This window comes from Haliaeetus albicilla, chromosome 21, assembly GCF_947461875.1.
Source record: "Haliaeetus albicilla chromosome 21, bHalAlb1.1, whole genome shotgun sequence".
Classification (NCBI taxonomy): domain Eukaryota; kingdom Metazoa; phylum Chordata; class Aves; order Accipitriformes; family Accipitridae; genus Haliaeetus; species Haliaeetus albicilla.
This window is the reverse complement of record NC_091503.1, coordinates 13614388-13627422: the sequence shown is the minus strand read 5'-3', so window position 1 is coordinate 13627422 and position 13035 is coordinate 13614388. Positions and strand designations below refer to the sequence as shown.

Below are 13035 nucleotides of genomic sequence, written 5' to 3'. Positions count from 1 at the left end.
ATGCTCTAAAAAGGAAACTTTGATTGCAGGCAGTGGATGCCACATCTCTTCATAGAGGAGTTTGCTCACAGTTCATCTGCATATTCCTTACGGCAAAGGTACTTCATCAGAACCCATTTTGTGTTTCTACCTTGATCGTGCTTGAGCAGCTTCACAGCCTTCTTGGGTCCACAGGAACCAAGTAGGGACTGTGTTAAACTCAAGGAGAGATGGGGGCAGCGGAAGACAGAGATGGAGCCCAAGAGAAGGCGGCCTACTACAGACCAGATAATTTCAGATAAACATCAGATGTCTACTGAGTTTATACACAGTGCTATTTCAAGGCCACATTCCACTCTGTATTTGAATACATCCCTATACTCATGTATGGACCTACTAGCAATTGCATAAGCATTCCTGAGGGACCTGTATAGTGAGCTGAATTTAAAATCCAGAAATTGTGTTCCCAAAAGGAGACCAATACGAATGGAGAGGAGACCATGGGCACCCCTATTTCAGCAGAAAAACGTCTGAGCACATGACTAAGGTGGAACTACAGCGAGGGCTTCAGAATAGCTACATACTACCCGTGAATTTTGAGGAGCGAATATGTACTTGTTAGTAAGAGGTAGGACAAAGCAGGAAAGTGGGTCTCACAAAGCGCAGACTTGTTGGGTCAAGTGTCCTTTTCCTGTTTGGCAAGTCCTTTTGTCTCTGTGTCCTCCTTATCATCCTGACACCTTACCAAAGCACAGAATGACGGACAGCTCTTAATGACTTCCTAGTGTTTGATTCCTATACACTGGCCCAGCCCTTTTTTGCATAACGTGAAAATCTCTATTCCCCTCTGAATTTCCACTTTAGAACCCACGTCCACTGTCACACACACGGCTCCCCACTCCCACCCTGCAATCTGTGTCAAGACAAACATGCTCTTGTCACATCTTGCTTGAATCAGGCAGCTGAAGCCAGCACTTCTGAATGGACGGACTGACAGCCGAAGCTGCGTCAGCAGCCGGCGGGGCTGGTATCGCCCTCCCCTGAAGATGAGAACATCCTCTCCTGGGCACACCCACTCCCACATCGCACAATTGGGGTTATTGTTCCCTGTGTCCAGAAACCAGGCTCCGTCCTGTACCATCTCTGTGCGTTGCCACCATCTTGTCTGACTTGGAAATATTGTTGGTTTTTTGACTCTCCTAGCATGCTCATTAGGCAATTTGAGCACAGGGGTTAGCGGCTTGGTCCTGCTGGCAGTGTGCACTGGTTGAGCATCCCCAGCAGACTTCACTGAGGCATTCCTGGGAGTAAAGATGAGTTCTGCAAATGAGCATTTACTGAGTGGGACCCTGCAAAGCACTCGAGAAAACAAAGAACACGTGCACTTCTAAAATGGGCATTTTGTGGTACCCACAGTTACAAACATCTAAGCTGAACAGTGGATACTCACTGGATGGAGTTGAAACACTGTCATGAAGACACAGAAAGAAGTACTTTAAAAATCAAGCCTACTAGTGCCCACCTTCCTCTGTTTTCCCTTCTTGCAGCTGGAGGAGAGACGACCACATACCCATCGAGACCAGAAGGAACAACAAGTTGTTTTACACTTTGCTTTGTTTCCCATAAAGTGATGTTTCAACCCCCCTAGGCATCCCCTCTCCCATCCAGAGAGGGTGACTGAAGCAGAGTAGCATCTCTGTGCCAGGGCAAACCCGCTCCTCCTGGGCAGCGCTGCCTGCCCACTTGCTTGCTTGCTTGCTTGTTCCCAGGTAGCTGGCTGTGAAGGGCCAACAAGCAGGCTAATTTAGAGCTCTAAAAGCTGGCAGCAGGAGCGCAATTAAGCCATTTTCACAGACTGCTGGCCAAATGCAGCAATTTATTGGCTGAGTGATTGGATTATTCATTTGCAAAGCTAAGAGAGGGCATTTTCTTACCACTTCAGTTGGCCTGTAGTACTTGTGATTGACTGTCACATGAATTTTGCCAGTCTCTTTACATCGTCCTACTTCATTTTCATTCTTCCCTTCCCACCTGTAAAGAAGATAAACATTTAATGAACCCATAATTACTTTAGTGCTCTGATCTTACCAACATTTGGCCTGCTTTCATTTACTTGAGGCTGGTGTCAATTCTCCCTGCAGGACAGTATAAACTCATTAGCTATAGGAACAAAGGCAGGGTTTAGGCTCGAATGGAGCAACAATGGCTTTTGAAGTCTCTTTGTTTTGGTTTTTGATTCAGTGGAAGGTCTAAAATACAGGACTTCCAAATTAAACACATAACGCTAGGGGAAAATAAAACGTCCTGATTTCAGAATGTCTCATGTATCTGCAAATAAATATGACAGTGAGGTTTTTCATTTGTGGATTGGTTCAAAGTTGTTTTCTTAAAATATTTTTAATTCTTGTATTTTGGCCAATACTTTCAGGAACTCTTTAATCTGTTAATTTTATGGACGTGAAGCTCTGTTTGAATAGCATTAAGCTGCATAATTTAATTTGTGCTTAACTAGGAAAAACAAAACAAAAACAGTTCTTGAGTTTTCAGTCCTAGCCCGACATGGCACTGCACATACATGTACTGTAAACAGTACTTACTACCTGTGAGCTGAAAGCCAGCTACTTTGTCCAAATTAGTTTCATACATGTTGAACAGCCTGCAGTTTGCTGTAATTTATGTGATCTGGTTGTGCCACGAACTATTTTGTTAGCAGCTGTCCTGGTCTAAAATTTTGGGAGCAGCAGAAGAGGAACGGTTTGGCAGGTGACTAGCTCTGCCTTTGGAGAGGCCAGCCTGCAGCCTGGGAGCCTGAGGACAATGAACAAATCCTTCAGAAGACACATGTAGGAACGTACATTGGTGCATCAAACCTAATGCACTGAATGTACAAAATCCAGAAGTTATGATTGAAACTCTATCGTCTCTTTGCTTTTTGCCTCTAAGTATGTATCATGGGGCTCTGACCCAGCTTGGCATAGAATTGTAGTGATGAAATCCTTTACTTTTTTTGCATATAAGTAAAATCTATGTAATTTAAATCAGCACTGTTATTTAGACTATTTAGCCTCAGTCACCAGCAGTGAAAGAAAAGCGCCCCTTGCCTCCCACTTAGTAATTGTATTGACAGCTCTTGGGATTTTGTCACAGATTTGATTTCTCCTTGCTCCCCTGCCCCCCCCCCCGCCCGCCCGCCCGAAACTCCTAGAAGAATTTAGTTCTTTGACAACCTCAGCCTTCATTTTTGAGTTTCTAGCCCTGAGGGCTAAGGAGGAAAGTCTGAAAATGTGACCTCTGTGTACCCATGAAGGTTAAAACACCGAAAGGCAGAAGGAAATACCAAATATGCATTATTACTAGATTTTAAATCCCACAATTTTTAAAGCACAACTCATGACTTTGGGATGACTAGCAAAGCCTGTTGGATGCTTGATACTGGGAACACTTCACATTGAAATAATTTCCAACAGATAACATTCACACTGAAGTCAGCTGTTAATAGTCATGTCATGATGCTAAAGATGATTTATAATTTAAATTTGCTTTCTTTCTTTTTCACAGTTGCTCTGTTTGAAGGCTGAACTGCAAAGTTTTCATTCAGAAGCCAAAACTAACATTAGTCCCTCCCTTTAAAGGGCAGAGGGTAAAAATGTGCAGGACTCAAATGAGCTTAATAGAAAACTAACCGTCACCAGTAAAACAACAGGAAGCGCTTAGATCAGGAGACGTCAGTTGTTGTTGGAGGTCACTGAGCAGAGAACCCCATTTAACACCCAACAGGCTCCAGAAGGCTCAGCCGAGCCAGTAAAGACTCACTTAATGTCGCTATCAAAGTTATATAACAATAGAAATAGCTTAAGAAGAAATCTCCACCCGTTTTGTTCAGCCCAGTAATGTGAAAAGTTCACAAGGAAAAAAAAAGTACTTCTCATTGTGAACAAAGTAGCGTTTGATAGCCACACTTCTAATTACTCCTGGCACCTCGGCGCTCACAGCTGGGGACACCATACTGCTGATAAAAGGGATTGCGCGAGAGCCAGCCTGACACCAGGGGCAAGCATCCATTTCGCTAACCAGCTCCCCCTCCCCTCTTCCTCTAACCACAAGGAAAGGAAAAAAAAAAACCCCATCAAAACCCTCCTTACTTTATAGTCAGATTGCAGTCAGAATTGTTAACTGGAAAACGTAATGCCAGATTATCCTGAAGCATGAGCATGGTGGAAGAGGCACAGGGAACCCTCAAGTTGCTGTAGATGTAGATAGCTCCAGCCACAAGGACTACCCAGCTTTCTGCTCCTTAGAGTGGATGCCCAAATAGGCAAGAAAAGAGCCTTGTGAAACTTGGTGGAAGCGCAAGGGATCCCTGGCTAAAGAAAGTTTGGCAAATCAGGGCCGGGCTAAATTTCTAGGGGATGGGGAGTGGATCCCCCTAATCCGCAGCTGGTGTCCAAGCCCAGGGCTTCCAGGCAGGCGCCAGCCTGCCTAGTGTAGGCTTTTCACAAAATACTGGTCCTAGAGCCTGCAAGCAACAAGCCTCTACAGCAAGACCATTGCTTGCCCACACTGGAGAGCTTCTCCCTCTCACTGAAGTGAAGGATGGGTTTGCTGTCACGGCTGACGGCATCAGCCATACGCAAGAACGCTCTGCGCCTGGAGAAGGGTGCACGAGACCACGCGTCTGCTACCGACAAAGCGGGTTTGATGCCCTCTGCATCTATGCTACAACACTGAGTGCCTTACTGTTGGAGCTGGGTGCTTTGGGATTGCTTAGGGCGATAGTCATTGTCAGCTCTGGTGGATACCACTACTGTCACTGACCTCAGAAATTTCCATAATACTAAGTTAATCGCATTTCAAATGCACGTGCAAGTTCACTTCTTTAAAAGGTTCTTCACCTCAAGAGCTTTTACAGTCTGGCTTTACAGAGGAATGGACCGCATTTAATTTAAGGCTAATTCCATATCTGCAGATCACTACTGTTATAATAATTATCAGCAGTGATGAATGCTCCTTTTCCTCGTCAACTCTAGAGATTCCAATTGTTTTTCATTTCCTATAACTATTCAGTAAGACAGCAAGCTTCAAGCTATAAAAACATCCACAGGTACAGAGGATTTTCTGAGGATGAAGGGCTGGGGTACCCACCTGGTGGGGTGTGAGGTGGGCTGGGAAGGATACAGGGGAGCCAGGATAACTGAGGGAGGGGTGGGGGGGGTAGGAATAGCACTGCAATGGACCAAATGGTCCAAATGGCTGTAACTGAGAAGCAAACAAGGCAAAGTACATATATTTTTGAGGTGGTGAAGAAATCAACAAAAAATGAACCCTTTCACAAAAGCACAGATGAACAAGTATATGCATTTCACATCCTTGCTTGATCTTTACATAAAAACAGAACTGATAGCATTATAAAAAAAATATTCAAAACGACTAGTAGCTAAAGCTGCTCAGCCTCTTTATAGAAAATAAAACTATCACATACACCTTTTAAATCAAATATATGCCAATAGAAAATACTTTCACATTTGAAAATGAACAACAAGTTAATTAAAAATAAGATTTTGGGAAAATTTTGCTCTTCCTCTACAGCTAAGATGAGATACCATCTGTATAGACTTCTTGAATTTGTGGCTGATTGCTACTACGCACACAATTAAGCCAAAGCACTTCATTCTGTCCTGGCACTTTATAAACAGCAAAACTGACACCATATAACAGACCATTAATGTCTTTTGCAAGTAATCTTTTGTAGGGAAACTTTAAATATGACTCTTCATATGTTCCTTTGCCACCAACTCAACCACCAACATTGCCAGCAGCTCTGATGCATCAAAGCAATCAAGGATATAGGGATTGCTTAACCACGATCTTGTGCTTAAATCTAAAGAACAAGTATGCTGCCATAGAGGGATCTACTTAAAATTTTCTTCAAGTGCTCTGATGAATCCGGTCTTCAGTGTTTGTTCACTAAAGGAACACAGTTAAAACAATGTTCTTGTTGGTATCATATTCCCAGCCTTGTCAAGCTCAAGTTTCAAAAATCTAATTTGTGACTCCCCACATTACAAGACTTTAAAAAAGCATATGTGCTAGGCTCCCTATTTTTTAGTTTCTTTTTTTTTTTCAGATCATTGCAAGTCTTTTGAAGCTCTTATGCTTTTATTCCAAATTGTGAAAGTTGGTATTGAGAAGAAAATGTTTTCTCAAAGAATATTAATACTTCGGTGAAAATCAAAACATTCTGGAAAGAAAAGTTTTTGTTTCAAGTAAGTTCCATTACTGTCAACCTGAAACAAAATTATATTAATAATATCTAAAAAAGAAGGTTTGACATTTTCAGAATGGATTTTTCTTTCAGAATGGCTTTAAAAATTCTTTTAAAATTATTCTTTCTTTAAAATGAGGTTAGAAAAGAAACAAAGCAGTCCAGCTGACCTGAAATCAGATATTTTTTCAAATTGCATTTGTGATAATTATTTTCATTTCGGGGATGGGGGGAAAGGGGAAGTGGAATTTCCCATGAAACACCACATCCAGAGAGTAAGAAGTCTAGGAGGTTCCTGGAGTGTGTGGAAGATAAATTCCTGACACAGCTGGTAGGTGAGCCTACTGGGGAGGAGCCTTGCTAGACCTCCTGTTAACTAACAGGGAAGGACTGGTGGGAGGTGTGATGGTCGGAGGCTGTCTCGGGCTTAGTGACCATGAAATGATAAATTCTCAATTTTGGGTGATGCAAGGAAGGTGGTCAGCAAAACCACCGCTATGGACTTCCGGAGGGCAAACTTTGGCCTTTTCAGGACACTGGTTGAGAGAGTCCCTTGGGAGACAATCCTGAAGGGCAAAGGGGTCCAGGAAGGCTGGACACTCTTTAAGAAGGAAATCTTAATGGCTCAGGACCAGGCTATTCCCATGCGCTGCAAGATGAACCGCTGAGGAAGACAACCAGCCTGGTTGAACAGGGATCTTTTGCTAGGACTCAAAAAAAAAAGGAGAGTTTATCATCTCTGGAAGAAAGGACAGGCAACTCAGGAGGAGTACAGGGATCTTGTTAGGTCATGCAGAGAGGAAATTAGAAAGGCAAAAGCTCAGCTAGAACTCAATCTGGCCACTATTGTAAGAGGCAACAAAAAATTGTTTTTACAAATATGTTAACAAGAAAAAGAGAGCCAAGGAGAATATCTATCCTTTAATGGATACAGAAAGGAACATTGCCACCAGAGATGAGGAAAAGGCTGAGGTACTTAATGCCACCTTTCCCTCAGTCTTTAATAGTGAGACCAGTTATCCTCAGGGTACTCTGCCCCCTGAGCTGGAAGACAAGGACAAAGAGCAGAACATACCCCCCATAATCCAGGAGGAAATAGTTAGTGACCTACTACACCATCTGGACACTCATAAGTCTATGGGACCAGATGGGATCCATCCAAGAGTACTGAGGGAGCTGGCGGAGGAGCTTGCCAAGCCACTCTCCATCATTTATCAGCAATCCTGGTCAATGGGGGAGGTCCCAGATGACTGACTGGAGGCTTGCCAATGTGACACCCGTTTACAAGAAGGGTTGGAGGGAGGATCCAGGGAACTACAGGCCTGTCAGCTTGACCTCAGTACCGGGGAAGAATATGGAACAGTTCGTCTTGAGCGCGCTGACACAGCATGTGCAGGACAACCAGGGGATCGGGCCCAGCCAGCATGGGTTCATGAAAGGCAGGTCCTGCTCGATCAACCTGATCTCCTTCTGTGACCAGGTGACCCACCTAGTGGATGAGGGGAAGGCTGTGGATGTTGTCTACCTGGACTTCAGCAAGGCCTTTGACACTGTGTCTCATGGCATACTCCTTGAGAAGCTGGCGGCTCATGGCTTGGACAAGTGTACTCTTCGCTGGGTGAAAAACTGGCTGGATGGACGAGCCCAGAGGGTTGTGGTGAATGGAGTTAAATCCAGTTGGCAGCAGGTCACCAGTGGTGTTCCCCAGGGCTCAGTATTGGGGCCAGTTCTGTTTATTATCTTTATCAATGATCTGGATGAGGGGATCGAGTGCACCCTCAGCAAGTTTGCAGATGACACCAAGTCGGGAGGGAGGGTTGATCTGCTGGAGGGTAGGAAGGCTCTCCAGAGGGATCTGGACAGGCTGGATCGATGGGCTGAGGCCAATTGTATGAGGTTCAACAAGGTCAAGTGCTGGGTCCTGCACTTGGGTCACAGCAACCCCATGCAGTGCTACAGGCTTGGGGAAGAGTGGCTGGAAAGCTGCCCGGCAGAAAAAGACCTGGGGGTGCTGGTCGACAGCCGGCTGAATATGAGCCAGCAGTGTGCCCAGGTGGCCAAGAAGGCCAACGGCATCCTGGCCTGTATCAGAAATAGTGTGGCCAGCAGGAGCAGGGAGGTGATTTTTCCCCTGTATTTGGCTCTGCTGAGGCCGCACCTCGAGTCCTGTGTTCAGTTTTGGGCCCCTCGCTACAAGACAGACATTGAGTTGCTGGAGCGTGTCCAGAGAAGGGCAACAAAGCTGGTGAGGGGCCTGGAGCACGAGTCTTACGAGAGCGGCTGAGGGAACTGGGGCTGTTTAGTCTAGAGAAGAGGAGGCTGAGGGGAGACCTGATCGCTCTCTTCAACTACCTGAAAGGAGGTTGTAGTGAGGTGGGTGCTGGTCTCTTCTGTCAGGTGGCTGGAGGTAGGACGAGAGGAAATTGCCTCAAGTTGCAGCAGGGGAGGTTTAGGTTGGATATTAGGAAAAATTTCTTTACTGAAAGGGTTGTCAGGCATTGGAACAGGCTGCACAGGGAAGTGATTGAGTCACCATCCCTGGAGGTATTCAAAGAGCGTGTAGACAAGGCACTTCAGAACATGGTTTAGTGGGCATGGTTGATGGTTGGACTCGATGATCTTGAAGATCTTTTCCAACCTAAATGATTCTATGATTTAATTCTTACCCAGTCTTCCTATAGGAGAAACTCTCATACCTCTTATGATGTATGAAATCAGATAATTAAATTGCTATAGTCTTCAAACCTTAATTTGAATTCTGAAACAGTTATTAGGTCTGCCTACAGATAAAACCTTGTATCAATAAAGTAAGTAATAAAAGCCTGCTCAGCTGGAAGAGTTAATCGTCCAGCTGAGGTGGGTTAAATACCTCCCTGAAACATATACTCTACAGTGAGAATGGTGATAAAAGTGGTGCAGTCCTAAGCGATGACCCTTGCTCATGTGAGTTCACCCAGGCCAGCGTTCTTCACTGACCTGGCTGGGTTCCTTTCAATGATCACTCTCAAAATGCCTCCAATTTCCGTATGAGATTCTGTTCCCTTCCTCCTCATCTGAAAACTTCTGGTTTCCCTGAGCTGTTAAATACAACACGTAGCACTAGCCAGGCAGCAATTTTTGGTGGGCAAAAGCCAGACCTGGAAACAGCAGCTGTTTTGATGGTTCCTCTTCCACATCCCCACAGCACCATTACTAACGTATTGTTGGCTTTCCATTCTTACAGCAATCTTTCAAATCTCATGTGTTTCTGTAACACAAGCTTCCATTTTAAGGTAAAAAGGAAAAAAAAAAAAAAAAGAAAACAAACTAGAAAAACCCTCCTCCTTCAGTTCAATCTCAGTTCAACCTTCACTGTCACTGAAGAGGCCACTGCTCCACTTCTGCTAGTAGTTCACCTCATTAGACCTTACAGCTTATCTGCAAACTTCCCCTTTTTAGGGCGATCTTTTATAAGACCAACTGGCATGTTAGTTAAGATAAAATTTGTACGTAGAGCCAAATGACTAGAGTAAAATACTCATTTTTACTGAATTAATTCTGATCCTAGGAGCAATGAATAGTTCTGTAACAAATGTGCATGTATTTTTATATTAATAAAAACCACAATAAATCTTTCCACTGCTTGAACAGTTTTTTCTTTTTCTTTTTTTTTTCTTTCCACATTTGCAGACAGCAGTTTTTGTAGCACTCTGCAAAGAACTCTGAGTGCTGTAGTGGTTTCAGGCTATCTTTGCAATCCTGTTCTAATTTAATAAGATTAATGACAGAAAATTAGTCAAGACAAGTGTTTGCCTGTTTCGTTTACCCTGCTGTAGTTCAAATTATAGGCGGGAAGTGTTTCCCCCAAGTACTGCTTAATTAGTAATAAGCAGAAGGGAAAGTAAAAGAAAAAAAGTGTAATCCTTACAGGGGGAAAATATTTGTAGCTCTGAGGCTTTCCTGTTAGTACAAAGGACTGAATTTGAATGATTCAGAGGACTATATAAATAAAATTTCAAATTTCTCCCTTAAACAAGAAACATTAGAAGAAAAAAAAAACCACACAAGGTAGATAAACCTCTGTGTACACTTTACAGGCAATTTCAGAGAGAGAATCAGTCTTATTGCAGCTGTATATTTCATTAGTTAAAAAAATGTAGTAAAGTTTCTCTTTCTTATTTTGGCTAGAAAACATAGTCCTGATACATGCTAATGACTGTCTATGTCAGGGTATTATGTTATCTTCTTGGAAAGACTTTTTAGGCTGTCCGGGATTTTCAGCTGTATAAGTTAATATGAATTGTTAGGAAGACAAAAACCTAAAAAAAATAAAAAAGAAAAATTTAGTTGGTTGATGGGACAGCCAGGACTGCTTTTCTTCCTGTTCTCTACTGCAGTATCAAGATATGACAGCTAAGACTTTTTTACATTTACAACTTTCCCTGCCAAAGCACAAAGTAGGGATGGTTAAGAGCCCCCGCACACATGCCCTGTGTTCTCAGATGTGCAATGAGCTCTGCCAACTGCCGCTTGCCGCGACGTTCCTCCTGGCCATTTACTCCATCATTCCATCCATTTTGAAAGGCACATTGTACAGCAATACTGGGAAGCTGGGCCATCACTTACAGCAGTGGAAAGGGCTGCTGGAAATTTCCCCGATCAGTTTTTGAGATTGCAAAATTTCATAATACCTGCAACCCTGCAAAAAAAAAACCCCAAACAACCAAACAACTCAACCAAACTTTGAGGAAGGGAGATAGGAAGAAAGCAGCCATCCTCGCAGGAACTCATTTAGCAATTGCACTCTGGTGTGCTGGTTTTTAGGTGCCTCATAAATTGTAAAGAAACAGATCAATGGAACTCACCAGTGGGGTCCTACAATGCTAAAAGGGAGGATTTTGCTGCCAGGTTACTCCCTGAAGAAGATATATTCAAGCTGGACGAGGTGGGAGTAGAAAGCCCTTGGGGGTTTCAAAGAATGTGAGAGGTTAGCAGCCGGCCGGCCAAGAAGCCAGCGAGGGTAAGGAGAGTGTGTGTGTGCTGCAAAAGCATGGGCCGGGCTGACACCTAGAAAAATTATGGAGGTTCTTAACAAAACTTTCCAAATCCTGAGAAATATTTTACACCTAATGCAACTTGAAAGATGAACGATGGCTATGGAATGAGTAGTGGGTCTGTTGTGACACTACTCCCACCTTGGGAGCAGGGGGAACGAACGGCTGGTTTATCTGGCTAGACTGTATCCAAAACGATCAGAATTACAGCACTGTCAAAATGATCAACAACAAAATTATCATTAGCACCTAAAATGTCACCTCAGTCTCCATATATAGCTTTTTATATATCACCTGTAAATAGCTTAAGAAATTAATAACTTATTCACAGTGAAGAAAAATTTCAGAAGAGCCATAGGGATTAGCAGCCCAAGCCCTGTTTCTAAAGCGATTTAGGTTCCTAAAAATCCATGTCACTAGATGTCACGTGGATTATTATACAATTTTTGAAAATTACTTTTATTGATTAGTTAAAAAAAAAGCAACTATGCCTTTGTACACACAAACCACCTGCCCTAGCTCATCACTTGGAGTCATACTGTAAAGTTTCCCTGAGAGAGAAACTTGTGACTGATTGATTCAATCCAAACACAGACGGCAGTAATCACCAACAGAAGTGATATGCAGTCCACCATATGGAGCTAGATGTGAGCAAAAAATTAAAAAATGCAACACAAAATTTTGTGTGTTAGGACCAACTAAATCTAAAGTAAGCATTTAATATCCTCTCTATAACAGAAGCTATTCATAAAAGTACTTTCACTTTTATTTGTGTAATTGTTGTTATTTTCTTTAGGTTTTCTTGAGGGTTTAATTTGCTTTCTGAAAAACACATGCTGATTTGTCAGTCTTGGGACATGCTGAGACTTCTTAGGCCAACACCAAAGCAGGGCTTTTAATTTTAAACTAATGGATAAAATTACTGACATCAAAAGAAACTGTGATGTTGAGAACATCTATAAATAAAGACATTCAGCTAAGTACTGACCTATATGTTTCAGTTTCTAATTTTAGGTAATCAAAAAAAATATTGTTCACCAAACATTCATTCTTGCTTTTGCAAACAGCACTAGACTGACAAAATCACAAGAATTCTTACTTATATGGAGCAACTGAATCCACAGCATATTCGTATCAATGCTTACTAGGGAGAATTAGCTTATAAACACAAGAAGCAAAAGTATAGAAAAAGGAGCAAAAATAAGAAAGACAAAGCAATTACTAGAGCTCCTACTACCTCCCCTTTATCCTGTCAAACCTCACTACTGTTAAGGCGTGTAGGACAATGTGTGATCAGTCAGGGACATCTTGCTATGAAGAGATGCTAAAAATATGGAGAGAATATTATTCCCAAAACTGAACTTTTGGGCTAGAAATTCTATTTATACAGTCTCTCTCTCCCCCATCAGAATTTTTTCTGGAAGTTGATGCCAAAAATTGAAACCAGACTAAAAACTCATTGAGGAGAAAATGTTATTACCTCCCCAGCCACCCACTGGCTGTTCAAATAATATTGTATATATATGTGCACTTCTGCATATTTATTGAATTTGTCAAGTTTTTGTTCCCAAGTAAAACTTATTGGCCCTGTCAAAAGTTCACCAGCTGCACAAGTGACTTTGATGGCCTGAGGAACAGCCCTGGCGCTAGCGTCATGGAAGAGCCTGTGGCTTTCCTCTCCCTTTTCCAGCTGAGATTGGTATGTTGATGCATGGGGCCCAGAGAAGATACAGAAGGAGGGAAATTGAAAAAATAATAAAC

General features: G+C 42.8%; 1 protein-coding gene across 2 annotated transcripts in view; it reads right to left on the bottom strand.

Annotated features, from left to right (window-relative positions):
- GMDS (GDP-mannose 4,6-dehydratase) overlaps positions 1 to 13035 on the bottom strand; it is a 428015-nt gene that overhangs the window by 71204 nt on the left and 343776 nt on the right. For both annotated transcript variants that reach the window (XM_069808976.1, XM_069808977.1), the window contains one exon: positions 1914 to 2010. In XM_069808976.1, the coding sequence (XP_069665077.1) occupies positions 1914 to 2010 (97 nt within the window). The remainder of the gene's footprint in view (positions 1 to 1913; positions 2011 to 13035) is intronic.